Source organism: Mustelus asterias, chromosome 13 (assembly GCF_964213995.1).
Source record: "Mustelus asterias chromosome 13, sMusAst1.hap1.1, whole genome shotgun sequence".
Taxonomy (NCBI): domain Eukaryota; kingdom Metazoa; phylum Chordata; class Chondrichthyes; order Carcharhiniformes; family Triakidae; genus Mustelus; species Mustelus asterias.
In genome coordinates this window covers 18,271,113-18,291,796 of record NC_135813.1, presented here as the reverse complement: position 1 = coordinate 18,291,796, position 20,684 = coordinate 18,271,113, and the positions used below count along the sequence as shown (strand labels likewise).

Sequence of the window (20,684 nt, the reverse complement as noted above, 5' to 3'; positions counted from 1 at the left end):
CCCTTCATAACTGAATGCCTCCATTTAATCTGTCCTTCACCACCTTTGCTCTAAGCAGAACAATCCCAGTTCCTCTATTCTCTGCATCTCCCTGTCCCATCCCTGGTCCAATTCTAGTAGATCTCCTCTGCGTTCTATCCGAAGCTTTCACATTCTTCCCAAAGAGTTGCGTCCAGAATTGGACGCATAGTCCAGCTGAGAGCTGACCAATGATTCACTGCCCCAGTGTAACTCTATCCAGAATTTCCCAACCCTCCCACCCCTCCCCAGCCACGGCAGAGGCGGACCATCATTGGTTGGATGCTGGCGAGATTTTCCATTCCTGCAGTCAATGACCATTTGCACAACTCGCCCGTCCCTCCACTGGGAAACCCGCCATGGGGGTCAGCGGGACCTTCAACTTCGGTGGGGGAAGATCCTGCCAGCAGGAAGTGGCCAGAAAATCCCACCCACTGTCTTTGTTTTCTGTCACCACTTCTCCCAACCTCAGCGTCATGCCATCTGGCATCTCCCTGAGACCAGTATGTGGATTGGCAATGACGCCAAATGGCATCTGCAGCAGCGGATGAAATGATATGGAAATTCCACTGAGCATTTGGGTCCAAAGTTAATCTTGAGAGCCACACTCTGCAGCATTCCCATACTTGTTTCTCATTTTATTTGAGCGCTGGTTGGCATTCAGAAGTTCCAAATGATTTACTCTGCTGCAATCCTTCCAAATGTCGCAAACTCCAATGATCATGAACAAATAGAAGATTAGCATCTAGTGTTGCTTGTCAGAACTTGCGTTTCCTTTCTGCTGTTACTCTCCCTATTTCAGTTGGTGTTCAGTGAGCAGTATAACATTTTGAATCAGTTATGGATAAAAATTGCTCCACGTGTAACTAGCGAGGTTTGTTTTGTTTAGCTTTGATAAGGAGCAGTGTGTCACACAACTCAATGCACCCACTAAACATCCACGCCCATTACTCAATTTGTGGTATTAGCTACAGCTGGTCCTTATTTTGTTGCAGACAACTGTCAAAGAATTTGTCAAAGCATCTCCGTGTGCCTGTTTTTGTTTTCTGGAACATTCCATCTTAACTCAAAGTGGACTAGGGCAAATTCCATGTTTGATTAACAGCCCAGATGTAAATATGGCACCAAGGAACACCAATAGTTAACTAACCTTTATAACATTCAGCTGCAAGAGCCCAAAATGCTCTCCGGTTTTGAGTGATCAAAAACAGATGATCAAAGAAAGACTCATATCAGCAGAGAGCGAGCGAATGCTGTGTGTGGGGAAAGGACACAGTTTTTCCTCGCAGACTGTTGCACTTTTTAAAAACCATTTTGGATGTGTTCGCTTGGGATAGCAAATTTAAAAATATGAACCTGTGATGCCAGACCCCGCGATAACTCTCCAAAGACTAGGAGTTTTCAGGTTTAGAAAGCCATTAAATTTAAATGGCATTTCAGGAAGTTAATAATGACACAACTATTAAAGTGAGTGAGCCAGTGTTTGATCCTTACATAAATATGTTGAATTGAAATAAAGGGAGATGATCCTGGAGGGCCAGTAAGATACAAAGACTGTGGTGAAATGCATTAAAATAAATCACTTTCCATCCAGCTGGTTCACTTTTCCAGAACTTAGTAAAAAACTGTTGGTTCACTTCATATTTTCTAGTATTATAGACAATTTTTGAAATAGTAATCTTTAAACTGTAACTTCCAAAATTTCATAACATTCAGATCTCTGAGGGTAGCTTGGTACCCGCTGCCTCACAGCGCCAGGGACCCAGGTTCGATTCCCGGCTTGGGTCGCTGTCTGTGTGGAGTCTGCATGTTCTCCCCGTGTCTGCGTGGGTTTCCTCAGGGTGCTCCGGTTTCCTCCCACAGTCCAAAAGACGTGCAGGTTAGACACATTGGCCATGATAAATTCTCCCTCAGTGTACCCGAACAGGCGCCGGAGTGTGGCGACAAGGGGATTTTCACAGTAATTTCATTGCAGTGTTAATGGAAAATGACTTGTGACACTAATAAACAAACTTTTAAACTTTTAAACTCATTTTTAAGTAAGTCTCTTTCACTGGGAGAAGCCACATTTTTACATGAAGAATCCATTTCTTTTTTCATTCTTTTTAAGTAAGTCCTCCATTTGAGTTCTCCCTTACAGTGAAGTATGAAAAATGTTCACTCATAGTCATTCCTTATTCTGGAAGGCTAACATGAATTGTGAGGGTTAGAGTAAGTGCAGCGTGTCAGGGAAAGTGAATGCGAGAAGTCGAAAAGCAAAGTCACAAGTTGTGGAGGTTGGAACTGACTGATTGTGAAACCATCAAAGTTAAGAATTCGCCTCTCTCCAACCCCTTTAAGAGCAGCACTAAGCTACGAGTGAGACCTCCCTGTGCAAGTGGTGCTGTACCATAAATATAGACATCAAACAAAATGCACAGACAACAGCAGGCATATCAGCGACAGGGAGATTCATTTGTGTGCAGTTTATGCCTGTCCTTCGCAAATGAGCTCGCTGCAGAGTGGAGGAAATGGTTCAAACTGAGATTTGGGGCAGGGTTTTCCATTTGGCTTCTGATCTCCGACATCAGGCTCCAGTGGGGGTCGGAAGCTCGCACTGTGAGGGAAATAGTCTCTCTGAATTGGCCAATTTGTGGCCAGAGGGCGGACTCACCATCCAATTAAGGATTGCGGGTGGGCTTTCGAAGTTGGAGGGTAATGAGAGCAATGACAGATAGGTAAGAGAGAGGGCGCCCCAAATGGAAGCGCCTTCTCTCCAATTTCTTTTTAATTTTGAAATTGAAAAGAATAGGCATTTGGGTGGCACGCTGGTTAGCACTGCTGCCTCACAGCGCCAGGGATCTGGGTTCGATTCCGGCTTTGGGTGACAGTCTGTGTGGAGTTTGCACATTCTCCCCGTTTCTGCGAGGATTTCCTCCGGGTGCTCCAGTTTCCTCCCACACTTCAAAGATTTTGATTTGATCTAATTTGATTTATTATTATCACATGTATTGGTATACAGTGAAAAGTATTGTTTCTTGCGCACTATACAGACAAAGAATACAGTTCACAGAGAAGGAAAGGAGTGCAGAATATAGTGTTACAGTCATAGCTAGGGTGTCGAGAAAGATCAACTTATTGCGTGGTAGGTCCATTCAAAAGTCGGATGGCAGCAGGGAAGAAGCTGTTCTTGAGTCGGATGGTAGGTACCAACCTAAAGATGTGCAGATTAGATGGATTGGCCATGCTAAATTGCCCCTTAGCGTCCCAAGATGTGTAGGTTTGGGGGATTAGTGGGGTAAATATGTGGGGTTACGGGGATAGGGCCTGGATAGATTTAAAAAAACAGGTGGGTCAGTGCAGACTCATTGGGCTGAATGGCCTCCCTCTGCACTGAAGGGATGATCTATGATTCGCAGCCAGGCTGCCACACTGGGGTAAGGGTAGGAGGGTCGGAGAGGGGAAGCACCCTTTCCACAGAGTGGCCTGCAGCTGATCCTAAACAGGCAAGGAAGGTCTCTGAACCTGCCCAGAGCACTGGCCTCCCAATCTGCTGCTGGAAGGCTGCCTCTGGGCAAACAAACTGGCTCCGGCCTTCTGCGGGAACCTGGAGACTGACTGGAAAATCCTAGTCAGCTTCCGTCAATGGCCCTCAATGCACCTTCTTGGCTGCCACCACTTGCGTTTAAATGGCACAGGGTGGGATGGAGCCAGGGAACACACATATTGGCAAGCAGCGCTATCTTTAGTGCTCACCTGCCTCCGTTCCTGGACCCAATGGGGGCTAAAAACCCTGCCCTCAGTGCTTGTCCCCATCAATCCAGAAATCCAAATCCAATTAAAAACAGGATTTTGAAATGATCCTCATTATCAAATCACAAGTTTTTTAGTTTATTTATTAGTGTCACAAGTAGGCTTACATTAACACTGCAATGAAGTTACTGTGAAAATCCCCTTGTCGCCACACTCCAGCGCCGGTTCGGGGACAATCAGGGAGAATTTAGCATGGCCAATGCACCTAACCAGCATGTAGAACCATAGAATCCTACAGTGCAGAAGGAGGCCAGTTGGCACATTGAGTCTGCACCGACCACAATCCCACCCAGGTCCTATCCCCATAACCCCACGCATTTATCCCAGCTAGTCCCCCTGACATTAAGGAGCAATTTAGAATGGCCAATCCGCCTAACCCGCACATCTTTGGACTGTGGGAGGAAACCGAGTACCCGGAGGAAACCCACGCAGACACGGGGAGAACATGTAAACTCCACACAGCCAGTGACCCAAGACGGGAATCAAACCTGGGTCCCTGGCTCTGTGAGGCAGTAGTGCTAACCACTATGCCACTGTGCCGCCCACAATGTCTTTCGGACTGTAGGAGGAAACCGGAGCACCCGGAGGAAACCCACACAGACACAGGGAGAACATGCAAACTCTACATAGACAGTGACCCAAGTCGGGAATTGAACCCATGTCCCTGGTGCTGTGAGGCAGCAGTGCTAACACCTGGAGCATTTTCTCTTCTCTCTATAAAATGTAGTTTCTGTTTTATATATATGTCTGTCAGTTGAAGTAGTATTTTGTGAAGACAAATTCAGGGTACATCAATGTGCGAAATGCTATACTGCCAGTTAAGGCACATTTGTTAAACACCTATCTTGGATGTTGCTGTGACTAAAAAGTATTACTTATTTTCTGTGATTGCCTGAATCATTGTCCTAAGTTGCTCAACAAGGCTCCTGGTGTATATAAGCCCACACTGAAAATAATGAATCCTAATTTGGCAATAAATTAACAATCGCACTCCGAGAGGCCCCGGTGTCACCAATGGAAAATGCCACACTGGTGGAGGAGGTGTGCTCTTCTTGGTGATGAGTGCATATTATTTAGGTAAAATAATGAAAGGGGAATCACTTTAAGCCTAATGGCAGACCTTTGGGTCCTTGAGTTCTCAGTAAGTGTTTGAATGAATACAGAAATAACAATCCTTCAGCCTGAAAAAAGTTTTTTTTAAAATAAAAGACTAATTTTCCCCAATCATTGTATCTGTGGGCAATTCTGTAAATGTTTAAATTGACAATGAATGGTATTTCATTTGATGCATTTACAGTGAAAAGTGACGATGAAGATATTGACATTAAGCCAAATAAAATTCAGGGAATTCAGGGAAAGGCTTGCGAAGACGCGAAGGATCAGAGAAGGCCAAAGCGGCCCAGGACAATCCTGACAACACAGCAGAGGAGAGCATTTAAAGCATCATTCGAAGTTTCTTCCAAACCTTGCAGAAAAGTAAGGGTCCTCAATTATTGTTCGGTGCATGTAGTTATGCAATTTACCTGTTAGTTTTTAGACAAACACACAAGAAATTTTCAGTGCAAAGGCAAGTCAATGGTCAGAATTTTACTGCCCCACCCGCCACGGGAATCGGAGTGGGCGAGGGGCGGACAGAGGGAAGATCCATTAAGCTTGGGCGGGATTTTATGGTTTCAGGACGTGCAAGGCCGTAAATCCCGCCCAATGTCTTTTAGCCTCTTACAACTCAATCCTCAGACCCAGCATGATCTTCTGGTGTGAGTTATGTGGAGGCAGAGGTTGAGGGTGATGCCAAATCCTTGCAAGGCAAGGCCTGGGGGCTTGGCATTCCCAGCTCTCTGCATAGGTCCTGGCAGTGTCCCCACCTGAAGCTAGCTGTCCAATATGTGGGAGTGGGATTTCACAGGGAAGAAGACTGCCACCTGAAATCTGAGGCGTGGTGTGGTTGAGACTGAGAATGGGAGGAGGGGAGTGGTGGGGGCTCTTCATGGTTGGGGGAACGGTTAGAGGGAGGGGTCAAACCAAGATGGAGGAGGTACAAGATTTCCTTCTGGGACGTGGAGGATCAATCAAACAAGGAAACAATAAAATAAATCAAGTGAACGCCCATTCTGGGCCTCCTCTGCACCAATCCCTTTGGCACCAAGTTGGGCCTGGTGCTGAAGGCTCAATGGTTCTCTGCATTGGGTTAAAATTACACACCTGGCCTCAGTATGTTTGGAGCCAAATTTGCGTAATTAAAGAAAGACCCTGTTGCCTTTCAGTGGGTGTTCCTTGCCTAGTTAAAAATACAAACGGCAGAAAGGCAGCGGGATCAGTTGGGGAGGGTAAGTCACTACAGCCATTTTAACTACCCTTCAACCAATCACTGCCAAGGAGGTTGAAATCAGCCCTGTAATTTTTCAGAGCTTTTAAATATTTCTAAGAATATATGAAATGGGGGCAGGAGTAGGCTATGCAGCCCTCCCTAACCTGCTCCACCCAAACATCATGGCTGATCTTCAGCTCCCCACATGCCATATCCCCTGATCCCCACACTGTCTATTATCTACACTCAATCGTATGCTTTTGCATGCTGAAGGTTTAATGCGCTTCAGGAAGATTGTTTTAGCTTGTTTAATCCAGAACTTTCTGTTTCCTTAGTAAAGTCGACATGCTTTTTCTCAACAGGTCAGAGAAACCCTCGCAGCTGAAACGGGGCTTAGTGTCAGAGTAGTTCAAGTTTGGTTCCAAAATCAAAGAGCCAAGGTAAACTTTTGGTCACAAGTTTCTCACGTTTGAAATCCTCTTGCTTGCCATCGGTTTTGGAAGATTATTTCTCGTGCAGTAGGATTCGGTCGTCAGGTAGTCACAGCACTGGGGGAGTTCGAAGCCCACTGTGAAAACAAGGTCAATAACTCCGTGCGCTAACCATCCAAAAGTGAACGTGAGAGCTACCAGATTGTCATGGAAGCACAGCTGGGTCACTAATGTCCTCCGCTGAACTTTCACTGGGGCGGCACGGTGGCACAGTGGTTAGCATTGCTGCCTCACAGCTCCAGGGACCTGGGTTCAATTCCCGGCTTGGGTCACTGTCTGTGTGGAGTCTGCACATTCTCCCCGTGTCTGCGTGGGTTTCCTCCGGGTGCTCTGGTTTCCTCCCACAATCTGAAAGACGTGCAGGTTAGATGCACAGGCCATACTAAATTCTCCCTCAGTGTACCCGAACAGGTGCCAGAGTGTGGCAACTAGGGGATTTTCACAGTAACCTCATTGCAGTTTTAATGTAAGCCTACATGAGACACTAATAAATAAACTTTCACATAAATAAACTTTACTTTTTTCCATCTCCATCTGGTTTGACATGACGTTGATTTTTCTTTGATGCTAGCTTGGTGGCCAACTCAGTTGTAAATTAATTGTTACAAAATAGAACATCAAGAGATCCATCAATGGCTTCTAGGTAACTAGGGATGGGCAATAATTCCATCTTATCTCACACATCCAAGAACAAATACAAACAGAAATGGAGCTGGGCTGACTGTGATGTACAAAATCAGATGGAGGGATGCTGTTGTGATGCACTTTCAGGGACTTCATTAGTGAACACAAAGGGATTTTTTTAGTGAGCTTCAAGCAGCGTCACTGTTCTTGCAGCTCATTCTGAAATACCTCGGCCTCGGAGAATTCCTCCCTCTGGGGTGATTCCCCATGCTGAGCCCCGGTTGGTCTCCCAAGCCAGATGACCCTGACTCTGCTGTGTTGCCCGTAAAAGGGCAGATACATTTGCCTTGCGATTTAACACCACAGCAAGCATTAGCGAATCAACCATCCATTTTCAGTACCCCTGGCACTGAATCTGTGGGTACTGGAGGACTCTGAGTCCCTCTCGCCCACCAAATCGTCCCCCTCCTCTGAGCGCCAGTCACCCACCGCCCTGGACTGCTCCCCCAAGCTCAGGGGTCACGGCCAGGAGGCCGGCGTTCCCCGCACGGATCCCCCCTCCAGCCTGGAAGCGGGAAAACGCCTATTGATCTTCAAGCCGGATCTCGACCAGGAGCACCTGAGTGCCGGTGTGGGTAGAGTGGGCGCAGCAGGAATGTCCGGACGGCGACTCCATTGCACTCAGGACTCTGACTAGACTGTGGCTGGAGGGTAGATATTAATCATTTTAGTCAGGGTCATTAGCCTCTTAACTTAAAAATGCGAAATTAATTTCCCCATTTAGGCAGAGCTTGTAACAGGCCAGTCGATTTGCTACGCCCCCTTTCTCGATGTTCTGCAAGACTAAAATCCAACCTAAACCCCACCTTGTGCAACTGGATTTGAAAGCAGTTCAAGCCAGCAGAATGGGAGCCTGTGTGCCTGCTGGTGTTATAGCCGGGCATGGATTGGTTTGGATCATTCTCCATCCCATTCCGAACGATCTACAGTGGATGCTGAGCTCAGGTTTTGGGCTCAGGTTTCATTCTGAGAATGGAAGAGTGGCTGGTATGAGAGGAGAGTAATAACTGGTGTAGTGAGAGGCTATCGGTTCACAGTTTCCGGATAGAGCAGTGTTGCATGTGCCATGTGTAATTCCTGAGTTTGGGGATACTTGGTGCTGTGGAAAAATGTTCCCTGCGGACACCCATCTCCTTTTGTGAAGCAAAACATCACCCAGAAAATATAAATGGAAAATCAGCCAAAGAGCACCACATCACACAAACTCCCCGAAGATCCATTATATTGCCCCATAAGTTAATCCCTACAGTACAGAAGGAGGCCATTCAGCCCATTGAGTCTGCATTGACTCTCTCTGATAGAGTACCTTACACAGTTCATTTACCCCACCCTATCCTGTCAAACCTGCACATTTACCATGGCTAATCCATCTAACCTACACATCTTTGGACACTAAGGGCAATTTAGCACGTTCAATTCAGCTAACCCACACATCTTTGGAGCGTGGGAGGAAACCAGAGCACCTGGAGGAAATCCACGGGGAGAACGTGCAAACTCCGCACAGACAGTGACCAAAGGCAGGAATCGAACCCCAGTTCCTGGCTCTGTGAGGCAGCAGTGCTAACCACTGTTCCGCCCACAATACATCGATACAATTGGAATAAGCGACAAGTAGCACTATGTATATGCAGAACCTAGGCCTGACAAACAGAGGCGTTAGATTTGAGATAGGTAGGTGCTAACTCCACAATTGGAGTAAAATGCAATATCATTTATATTTCTCAAATTATCCTTTCATTGTTATATTCCAGTCAATGCACATGTTAATCACGTTTATGTGAGGAGCACTCGTATAATGGGTTGTTTATTTAATTGAGGAGAAATGTTCTTGTTTTATGGTTGATCTGAATGAGTTAATCACAGCTCTAATGATGCCCTTCCATTTGTCACAGCAATAGCTGCAGTGATATGATCTCTTGATACATAATATTATTTTACTCACGGCAATTTTTCAAATTCATAGAATCCCTACAGTGCAGAAAGAGGCCATTCAGCCCATCAAGCCTGCACTGACAACAATCCCACCCAGGCCCTATCCCCGTAACCCCACGTATTTACCCTGCTAATCCCCCTGACACTAAGGGCAATTTAACACGGCCAATCCACCTAACACGTACATCTTTGGACTGTGGGAGGCAATCGGAGCATCCTGAGGAAACCCAAGCAGTCATGGGGAGAATGTGCAAACTCCACACAGTCACCCAAGGCCGGAATTGAACCCAGGCCCTTGGCGCTGTGAGGCAGCAGTGCCACCGTGCCGCCCAAAAGATTGCATTTGCCTTCTATCCTTTTGCACTTCTCCAGCACGCAGGACAAAGTCATAGCCCCACCTGATAAAGTACCCAGTGTCCTACTGAAGGACCTGTTCCATCCATTCTGTTATTAGCTGAATTTTAGAGATGTCCTTCAATTTGGGTGTTTTCAAAACCCTGTTGCTTAACCTGATTCCAAGTGGATTTCTTTTGCAATTTTTAAGATGAAGAAGCTGGCACGGAGACAACAGCAGCAGCAAGAGCAACAGAACGGCCAGCGACTTGGACAAGGTAACCATCTGACAGTGGGGCTGGTGGGCAGATGGAAGAGACAGAAATAAAAACCTTCAACAGGAAAACTGTCATCCATGTATTACGTGACTGCTGAACGTTCCGTAATGAGGAATTCAAAGCAATCTGGTTTTAAATTGCCATCCCACTGAAAACAATGTGTGCAAGTGTAACAGGATTAAAAAATAGTCTCAATAAATATTAAGTGCTAAACCACGATTGTCGACATCCATCAACACGGTGCCAGAGCCCAGAGTGAAGAAAATCTTTCCCAGTGATATCACATCCCCCCCCCCGCCCCCCTCCAACCATTGTACAGTCACTCTGCGGTTTAATTTCCTTTTAAAATTAAAATCTGCATCTAGCTTTTATCACTTTAATTTAGATTACTTATCTAGCCTGTGGTATAAACAGATCACATAATGAACAGCCATAGGATACATCTGATATCCCACTCATAAGGACGCCTCACCACCGCTATTTGCTGATGAGTTATGAAACCAGGCGAGGTGGCTGCTCATCACCGCAGTCCCCACCTCGACTTATTGTCATTCCTGTCGCGTACCCATGAAAGATTACAACGTTTTACTCGGACAGAAAGCCTGTTACTTTCCGACAAAGAAACAGATCTGTTTTATTGAAAAGGGCCATTGAAACTAGCCCTTTTTATCAAAAGCCAGGCGAACTCCTGACTGATCTTCTTTTCATTGGCAGAAGTGATGTCAAATAGAATGGATGGGATGATCAATTCATACGCACCAGTCGCACCTCCGCAGCAGCAGCTTGTGTCCATAGACCAAAATGGTTACAACTCGGATCCATTTCAACAAGGACTCACCCCACCCCAAATGCCAGGGGACCACATGAACCCGTATGGTAGGTGGCTGCTTGTATTTAGTTACTCTGTCAACTTTCAATTTAATTTCCTGCGCCCATTTCAAAACATCACCTTATACTGTTCAACTACAAGTATCAGGAAAGACTGAGTAGGCACGAGGCTCTTTTTCTCTTGGAAAGAGAAGAATGAGAGGTGATCTGATGGAGCTCATTAAAATCCAGAAGGGGTTTGATCGGGTAGACTTAGAGAACGTGTTTCCACTTGTGGGGGAGTCCAGAACTAGAGCTCATAAATATAAGATCATCACTTGTAAAACTAAATTGTTGAAACAGATAGCAGAGAAAAAAAATAAGGGGAAGCTAGATAAATACATGAGGAAAAAAACAGAATGATATGCACATAGGGTTAGGTAAAATTAATAGAGTGAGAGGAGGTTTGTGTGGAGCATAAACACCGGCAGAGGAGCAAAAGGATGAGTCGCTCTGCTGTAAGTTTTATAGTAAGAAGTCTCACAACACCAGGTTAAAGTCCAACAGGTTTATTTGGTAGCAAATACCATAAGCTTTCGGAGCAATGCTCCTTCATCAGATGGAGTGGTCTCTGTTCTCAAACAGGGCACAGACACAGAAATCAAATTACAGAATACTGATTAGAATGCAAATCTCTACAGCCAGCCAGGTCTTAAATGCACAGACAATGTGGGTGGAGGGAGCATTCAACACAGGTTTTATATACAGTAATTTCTGAAAGTACAAGAATCGCAGCCTATGCGTCAAGGCCATTTCAAATCTGATAATTTTAGAAATGCATCACACTCTGATTTCGTATAAACGTTATTTCATCACAAAAATAATGACTGCCCTTGAAATCAAGGCAGCATTTGACCGGGGAGGCGATGGCCTAGTGGTATTATCACTAGATTATTAATCCACTTACTCAGCTAATGTTCTGGGGAACTGGGTTAAAATCCCACTGTGGCAGATCGTGAAACTTGAACTCGATAAAAAAATCTGGAATTAAGAATTAACTGATGACCATTGTCGATTGTCAGAAAAACCCATCTGGTTCTCTAATGTTCTTTAGGGAAGGAAATCTGCCCTCCTTACCTAGTCTGGCCCACATGTGACTCTAGAGCCACAGCAATGTGGTTGACTCTCAAGTGCCCTTTGAAATGGCCCAATGAGGCACTAAGTTCAAAGGCAACTAGGGATGGGCAATAAATGCTGGCCAGCCAGTGATGCCCATGTCACGTAAATGAATAAAAAAAGAGTGACATCAAGAAGCCCTAGTAAAATTGAACTCAATGGGAATTGAAATGGAAACTGTCCCAGAGTCATACCTGACACAAAGGAGGACAGTTGTGTTTATTGGAGCTCAATCATCTCAGCCTAGTGTTCTCCAACTATCTTCAACTGATCCATCAATGATTTTCCCTCCATCATAAGATCAGAAGTGGAGATAATCATTGATGATTATACATTGCTCAGTTCTGTTTACAACTCCCAGGTGATGAAGCAGTCCGTGTCCATATGCAGCAAGACCGGGACAACATACAGGCTTGAGCAAATGTATGGCAAGTAACATTTTGCACCACACAAGTGCCGGGTAATAACTATCTCCAACAAGAGAGAGTCCAATCATCTCCCCATGACATTCAGTAGAATTATCATTGCTGAATCCCCTATCATCAACGTCCTTTGATCAGATTGGTTACAAGAGCAGGTCAAAGGCTGGGTGTTCTGCAGTGAGTAGCTTACCTACGGCGGCATGGTGGCACAGTGGTGCCTCACAGTGCCAGAGGTCAGGATTTGATTCCCGGAGGAGGTCACTGTCTGTGCGGAGTCTGCATGCTCTCCCCATGTCTGCATGGGTTTCCTCCGGGTGCTCCGGTTTCTTCCCACAGTCTGAAAGACGTGCTGCTTAGGTGGATTGGCTATGCTCAATTCTCCTTCAGTGTACCCGAACAGGCGACGGAGTGTGGCGACTAGGAGATTTTCACAGTAACTTCATTGCAGTGTAAGCCTACTTGTGACACTAATAAATAAACTTACATCCTGATTCCTCAAAGCCTGTCCACAGCCCAAAATCAGGACTATGATGGAATACTGTCCACTTGCTTGGAGGAGTGCAGCTCCAGCAACACTCATGAAGCTCAACACCATCCAGGAAAAAGTACTCCTCTCAACTGACATCCCATTCACTAACTTAAACATTCACTCCCTCCATTATCAGCGCACAGCGGCAGCAAGTGTGTAGCATTTACAAGATGCACTGCAGTAACTTGCCATTCTCCTTCACCAGCACTTTTCCAACCCACGCAAAACCTCTACCATCTGGAAAGACGAGGGCAGAAGGTGCATGGGACCAGTGCCAGATTTAGGCACAAGCTACAGCTTAGGGCCTCACAAACCACAGGGGCCTCACAAAATTTCAGAAGGTTTACAATGAAGAGAACATTTAAGAGCGGATACCAACAAAGAAAAAGAAAGCACCAGCTTGAAGAGCAACTCAAAAAATTACCAAAATCTATGAGAGAGATCAAGCCAGCCAAATGATAAATATGTAATCAATAAATGCATTCATTTGAAAATAATTTGTATTTTTCACTTTAAATACCTTGCTATTAAATAATTAAAAGGCATAATTATGTTTTCAATTTTTTTGTGGCGACCCAAGGTCCTGTTTTGGTACACACCTTTGTGAGACCTTTTGGTGTAACTTTTTAACAAGTGGCCTCCAAGCTTTACATAGCTTAGGGCCTCACCAAGTCTAAATCCGGCACTGCATGGGACTAATAACGCCACCTCCAAGTTTACTACCAAGCCATGCCATCCTGACTTGGAAACAAGCAGTGACAATGAAGGAATGATCATGCAAATTCCTGAAACTCCCTTCGAACAGCAGTGCGGATGAACCTACACCACATGAACTGCAGTGCCACAAGAAGGCTGCTCACCATCACCTTCCGGAGGGATGGGCAATAATTGCTGTTTTGCCAACGATGTCCACTTGCTATGAACAAATAAAACATATAAGGTAGAATTAAGTGATGGTTATGGGGGTTCCACCGACGGGCTGGGATGTGGAGGGCAACCCCACTTTGGCGGTCAACACGACCAGATACGTCATCTTGGTTGCCACCAGGGCAGCCATCCCAATTAGGGGATGGTCACCACCCCAAGAGCTGGCAGCTCAACAGCCTTAGTGGTACCACCAGGAGTGGTGGCCGCTGCCGGGGCTACAACTAGAGAAGGAGGGTCCATTTATACTGTATGTCCCAATGTCTGGTAAATGGAGCTGAGAAGGGGTGCGACAGTCAGGCAGGCCCAGGATGGGGTTGGTGAAGGCAGGCAGCATCGTCGGCACTGGGGTGGCCGTTGCAGGAAGGACTCCCTCCTTGGGACAAAGAGGACCTGGACAGGAGCAAGCCCCCACTCTGACTGGATCACCTGGTCCCCCCACTGTCAAGGGAGTTTCCCACTGTTCACACCCTCCACCAGTGGAAACAGCTGGAAAATCCTGCCCAGTACTGGGTACATTATGGTATCCCGACACTTTATTCTGCCATACTGTAATTCAAATATGAATAACATGTACGGGTATTCCAGACACAAAGGTCAGTGTGACGCATGGTCTGGTATGCATCTATTAGATTACTCCCACTTTATAAGCATCAATTCATGATTGCATATTTCAGTTGAGCTGAATTTTCCCGTAAGCCTGTTACTCATGGGGACATTATTTTCCTTCCTTGGCACCTTTTTAGAAGGAATCCAGCAATAAAAATCTAGGCTCAGTCAATATTACACATCCAGTGGGTTAGATCAAGGATACGCCATATAAATTCTCTATATTGGCAGCGAGCTTCCTTAGATATCAGCTTTTCACATTTGCTTGTCAGCGTTCTTTTCCATTGTAGCCAATAGTGCATTCTTTCAACTCTTTCCTCTTGGCTATAAAGTTGTTTTGGAGAACTGCAATGGTTTCTGGTTTTTAGGTTTCAGTTGCACTCAGCACTCCTGTGGTTATGCTTGCTGGCCCATTGAAGCGATATCCTCAGAGTTCAATGTCACTTTCATGTATAGCCTCATTCTTTCTCTTTCTGTCTCCCTCTTTCTCCCTCCGGTCCCTACAGGTTCCTGGATGAATGTGGAGAGCATCTTGTGGGAAAGAAAATAACTCTTTGCTCCAAAGCTGGCCACAGACCTCATTTGATCTGAGTGTGGAAATTTGAGGCTGTTTGTTTTGAACTTCGATATAGATAAAAGGGAATCATACAAGTGGCTGTTTGGCCCATCATGCCAGAAACAGCAATCATGGTCCCATTCTGCTGCTTTTCCCCTTGCAAGTTTAACTTTATTAATACATTTATCCAATTCTCTCTTGAAAGTTATCATTGAATCTGCTTCCACCACCCTATCAGGTAGATCATCACAATTCACTGGCGAGGCAATGGCCTAGCAGTATTATCGCTAGACAATTAATATAGAAACTCAGCTAATGTTCTGGAGACCCGGTTCGAATCCCACCACATCAGCTGGTGGAATTTGAATTCAACCAGAAATATTAGGAATTAAGAATCTACTGATGACCGTGAAGTGATTGTCAGGAAAACCCATCTGGTTCCCTAATGTCCTTTAGGAAAGGAAATCTGCCCTCCTTACCTAGTCTGGCCCACATGTGACTCCAGAGCCACAGCAATTTGGTTGACTCTGAACTGCCCTCTGGCAACTAGGGATGGGCAATAAACCTGGCCAGCCAGTGATGCCCATGTTGAACGAATGAATAAATTTGTTAATTATCTTAAATCTGTGGCCCATAAAAGTGTTAATCATTCGGAAGCTGCAATAGCTGAAACTGCAAGCACTTGAAAACAATTTTCTTGTGTAAATAAATATTGTTCAATTGGCGGAAGAGATCAGAGAGCCAAATAATGTTTTCCCTCGGGCATCACTGTTTCAGTGTTCTAATGGATTTTTGGCCCCTCAGCTGAGCATCATTGGCTGAGAGCCCAGACTTCCATTAGAGTACTGAAACAGCTATGCCCCAGGGAAAACCTTGGCATGAGGAGCCATCGGGAGAGTTTGGGCAAAACTTGGCATGGAGGACATGAGGGGCCAAAGGGGATCAGTGGGAGGCATGCCTTGGCACATGGGGGGGGGGGCGGTTAAACAGTGTATCTAGGCACCTGGCAGCCCCTGTCACTACCTCCAAATTCTTTCCTGGGTTAGCTAGCCCGACTGCAGCCTGCAACCCCCCTCCCCTCCCCCACACACGATGCAAATCCCATCTTTCGCAACACTTTCTCCCAAGGCAGGTGGTCCGAGCTGGGAATATCACCGCCACTCTTGCTACCTGTCTCAAAAATGAAAATCCAGCCCAAGATTTCAGGTTGTGCATCATCTCATGGTAGTTAAGTCTTAATTTTCTCACCTTATCCCCCAATTACCAGTGTGGTAGTAAGGGACAGCCCTGCTAAACTTTAAAGCCAAGACTTGGGGAAGATTGTCTCTGAGCCTGGTATTGAACCAAAGCATAACCCAAGAGTACTGAACATATTCACAGGTTACACAGAGGACATTTAATTTTGACAACAGTGTCAACAATAAGCTTGCTGTCAATATGCAGGAAAAATAGTGGTTTCTGGAAGTGGTATTTTAATATTGTACCCACAAATTTAAAAAGAGGACTCTTAAAGAATGTATCATTTTGTTCTCCTCTATATGTTCATACTGACGCCGTGGAAATGTGTCTGTATTTCTTTTTTTCTCATTTTCATACATTATTTATTATTTATCAATTGCTTTCTGGATTTCTGGATTTTATGAGCATCCACGGACCACAAAGAAGTCGTGAAAGCTTCATTAAAAATGAAAACTCATCATAACGACCTTTAAGTGATTTAATGCTGTCAATTAAATGCTTTCATTTTGTGATTCCAGGGAACGACTCTCTCTTTCACGATATCGACAGCGACACCTCTCTCACCAGCTTGAGCGACTGTTTCCTCGCCTCGTCAGAAGTTAACCCCATGCAGGCTAGAGTGGGGAACCCAATCGACAGGCTGTATTCCATGCAGAACTCATATTTTGCCTCGTGAAAGCAGCAGGGCAGGAAGGAGAATGTCCGGGGACGTGTGTTATGGTGACTTTTAAATGAAGCGGCGGGGGCGGGCGGGAGGGACGGGATAGATAAACTAAATCAAGAAAACTGTACAGCCATATATTACCTTATTCTTGCCTCGTAATGAACTTATCCACTATTTCCCATGTGGCCAGGGGGGAAAAAAAACTGACAGCAAGAAGATAATGAAAGTGACATTAGAAAAAAGACAAATTTAATAGAATTCAAATCAGCACAACAATGGGAACACGAGACGTGGAGACTGCAGCTACATTCCACTGTTTCAATGTTTTGATACAAAGACTCCAGTTCTTAATTATATACAGCGAAATTTGGGAATCTCAGCCTCTTTTCCTGCCCTTCTGTTTATCTCCCTGTTGGGTCATGACTGGATGGCAAAGATCGATTAAAAAAAACTACTTGCTCACCCAATTCTCCATGCACTCGATGTAAAAGAGGTTAGAAAATGTTATACTCCACTCACCCTCGTGCGTTTTTTTTTTAATTTTTAAGACACACAAGTAGACTAATTTGTGTCTGAGCTCCCTTGCGTTTTTGCATGAATCATCTCTCGCTCAGGCGTGGCAACAGCTAACAGCTACAAAAATGTCGTGCTCATGTTTGTACTGTCCTCTCCGTTCACGGTATTTTTTTTAGCGTATCTGGTCACCCGGTTTCCTCGCTCAAGCGGTGTGGAATGAATGGTGCGTGACTCTTGAGTTGTCCGTGCAAGTGCCAATAAACGAAAAAAAAACAATGTTTGCAAAGGTGGCTGTTGCTAATTTGTCAAATTGAAATCCGGAATTCGTTCTCATTTACTGTTTCTAAACTGTGCTGGAGAGATTTGAGTTTTTTTTCTCACTTTTGGGTCGTTCAAATCACAACATGTGTCTTTTTTTTTAGATCTAATAGCTTCAAAGCATTTGTTCTGCCATTATATCATGTGCTAAGCAGCAGTTTTGATAGTGGATATTCCAATACCAAAGTTCAGGTTGTTCAGTGCAGGTGGCAAAGCAGCACCACCCCCCTCCCCCCTCCCCCACTTCCCCCTCAACCCCCACAACAAAGAAACCAAAGTTTTGCTGCAGAACGCGCACGATGACTGAAGTAATGTTGTGGCAAAATCGCACATAGAGCTTTCATCAATAGCTGTGCTCAATGCTTTGGCGGTCGGTGATGAATAAAAATGGGGAGAGATCTTGCAGCGTTGAGACAAGTAATCGACAAATCGTGCAAAAGCAGATACACGAAACCCCTCCCTGATCCATATCCAGCAACTCGTCGCCAAATAATTGGGAGGAAATGTGAGAAACAAGACAACATCCAGCCCAGCAGTGTTCATTGTTTTCTTATTACTGCGTACATTTATCCACAGTATCTCCGCGAAAGAGATTTAAAACCAAAGGCATTTTGCTAAAAAGCTAAAACCTCATATTTTCTCATTCAAAATGTACAAGCCTGGGAGCCACCTGCCTTCTTCTCCTGGTTCATGACAAGATCTACCCCCCCCCCCCCCCCCCAAGAAGCAAACACATATTTCACCAATAGAGTTCAAAGGTATGAAAGCTGATGTACAAGTACTGTTACCATCATTTGTATCATGATTCATCCCATCAAATGGTAATCTCTGTGCTCTGACCTGAGAGTTCCAGTAAAAGATTAAGCCTGAAAGCCACCTTTGACCTGTCTGATTTCGTTCACCTCACATTGGGATTGCCATGGGACAGTGTGATTGCTCAAGTGAGAATAATGCGCTTTAACTGAAGCAATACCTTAAAGGCGGGGGAGAGGGGGGGGGGGCGGGTGGGGGGCAAATTGACAAACTCCTGTCAGGCACCCTTAGCATTTGATGTGTTCACTCAGACAGCGTGCCATTGATTATGCAACTGGGACTTGGAAGGTTATGGGTCAAGGCAACTGCAGTTTATTAGTCTTCCCGTGCAATGATTGCCTTCTATAGGTATCTGGGGAGGAAATCAACCTCTTTACTGTATGCATGCGTCAAATTATATAGTAATTCCATTGTCATTCAAAATGAATTTTCTATTGAGGAAAGCAGAAGGAACGGTTACAGAATGGTGATTGATTGCACCGATATGGTGAGAGTTCCCTTATTGCTCCAGTGATGGCCACGTTGAGGCAAGCTTAACTTTGGCTGCCACCTCTGTGGTTCCATTTAACAGGGCAAGCTGGTTTTTAAAAGCACACTTCTTTCAAGAACGTGATGCTAACTCTGTCACTTTTTATTTTGGATTGTGTCCCTGCCCCTGAAGCTGTTCAGTATAAAGCAGTTCAGAAGGTTTAGTTCCCGACCAGTGGTCAGGAATGGGAGAGAGAAAAAAGAATTGATCGCCAACATGCGAACTATCCTGTTTTCCCTGTTAATGGGCCTTGCTTGTGTAAACCTACTTCGTCCTTGTTCCCAGCGCCATTTGGAGATGATTGAATTGCCCGCTGTTTAGGGTTATTTAAGGTATCGAAAATGCCTTAAAATTCTGTATTCGTCAAAAAAGAACATAATCAGCGAAGGTACATAAATCCATTCATGACAAACGTGAATGAAAATGACCGCCATAAGTTCATTGAAGAACATTTGCTTCACTCTTTATGAATTGGTTTGTGGAACATGTGTGGAGTGTCCATTTCCAATGACTGGAACCCGGCAGTGAAACCCATACCCTGCAGTGTTATCACCCGAATATGTTTTGCGTTTCAAACATTCACAAAAAGTGGGAATAATATAAATTCTGTATAAAGTCATGTACAGCGAATTTTCTTACATTTTGGTGTGCCGGTAGCTTAGAACAAAAGACAAATAAACCTCTGTCTCTTTTTATTAAAGAGGTCACGTCCACGATTTCAGTATGGCTATATGTATTGTAAATTTATATATTCTGTATTTATGTTAGACTGAGTGTAGAATTTTTATAGTTGTGTCTGCTCGTCACCAACTTGTAAACAAACCTGTGCAAATAATATGTAGCATCTATGATTTTTCTTTTGCAACATTATTTAGCAAAATTTCCCTGTTTCTTTAACCTCCCCCCCCCTTCCCCCTTCCCCCATCCCCTTCTGCATCAGGCATGAGATCTTGCATTATGTGTAGAACATATTTTATTATTTAAATTACTTGTTATTTTTAAATTATTTATTAGTGTTTCTCGAGTTCATTTTTGTGGCATTGTTAAATAAAAAGAGTTTTTGTACAACCTATTGCTTTGCAGTAACCACCTCACATTGTTTTGGCATATGTAGCACTGCATTCTCGAGTAGTTTGTCTGAATATCTTACTTCCCGGTAATTTTATAGATGTCCTCATTCATAAATTACCACCGTGAAGCAAAGAGACCTGAAATGTATTTATATAACAATTAAAATTAGTTTCATCACCCTAGTGTCTGAACTATGGAAACGTTGTATAATAAAGCAAAAAGTTCACACTGTGTACAGAATGATGTGTTTAAAGATGCAATGCATAAAACAGCACAAATTAAACCTTTGTTGAAACCGAGTGATTATCGAACTTGTCGTTGCACTGATATTCCGAATAGGCAAAATAGAGATTGAATTATCTCGCACAGCTGTACTAAACAAAAAGGGATGGGACGGGGAAAATTTGACTGCAGGTAAAAATGTCTCTGCAAAGGCTACAGGCACTGAAGTTGTGCACCTGGACTGTTTAAAACGGCTCAGGCAGTTTAGCATTCAAGGCAGCGACTCACGTTCTTTCAGTAAGTTGTAAATCTGATTATCAGCTCAACAGATGAGTTCAAACAGCCCTTCAAAGATTTGTTTTAATGATCACTGTCTTTGCACTGTCTTAATTCCTGATTTATCTATAATACTGCTGCTGTGGGGCTGATCTTTCTGATAATGACTTGTCAATC

General features: G+C 44.5%; 1 protein-coding gene across 2 annotated transcripts in view; it reads left to right on the top strand.

Annotated features, from left to right (window-relative positions):
- The window catches only part of LOC144502478 (LIM/homeobox protein LMX-1.2), a 192,359-nt gene extending 175,562 nt beyond the window's left edge, over positions 1-16,797 (top strand). For both annotated transcript variants that reach the window (XM_078226439.1, XM_078226438.1), the window contains 5 exons: positions 5,108-5,286; positions 6,481-6,558; positions 9,770-9,836; positions 10,551-10,712; positions 16,617-16,797. In XM_078226439.1, the coding sequence (XP_078082565.1) occupies positions 5,108-5,286; positions 6,481-6,558; positions 9,770-9,836; positions 10,551-10,712; positions 16,617-16,774 (644 nt within the window). In that variant the 3' untranslated portion in view covers positions 16,775-16,797. The remainder of the gene's footprint in view (positions 1-5,107; positions 5,287-6,480; positions 6,559-9,769; positions 9,837-10,550; positions 10,713-16,616) is intronic.
- Positions 16,798-20,684: the final 3,887 nt, after the last annotated feature.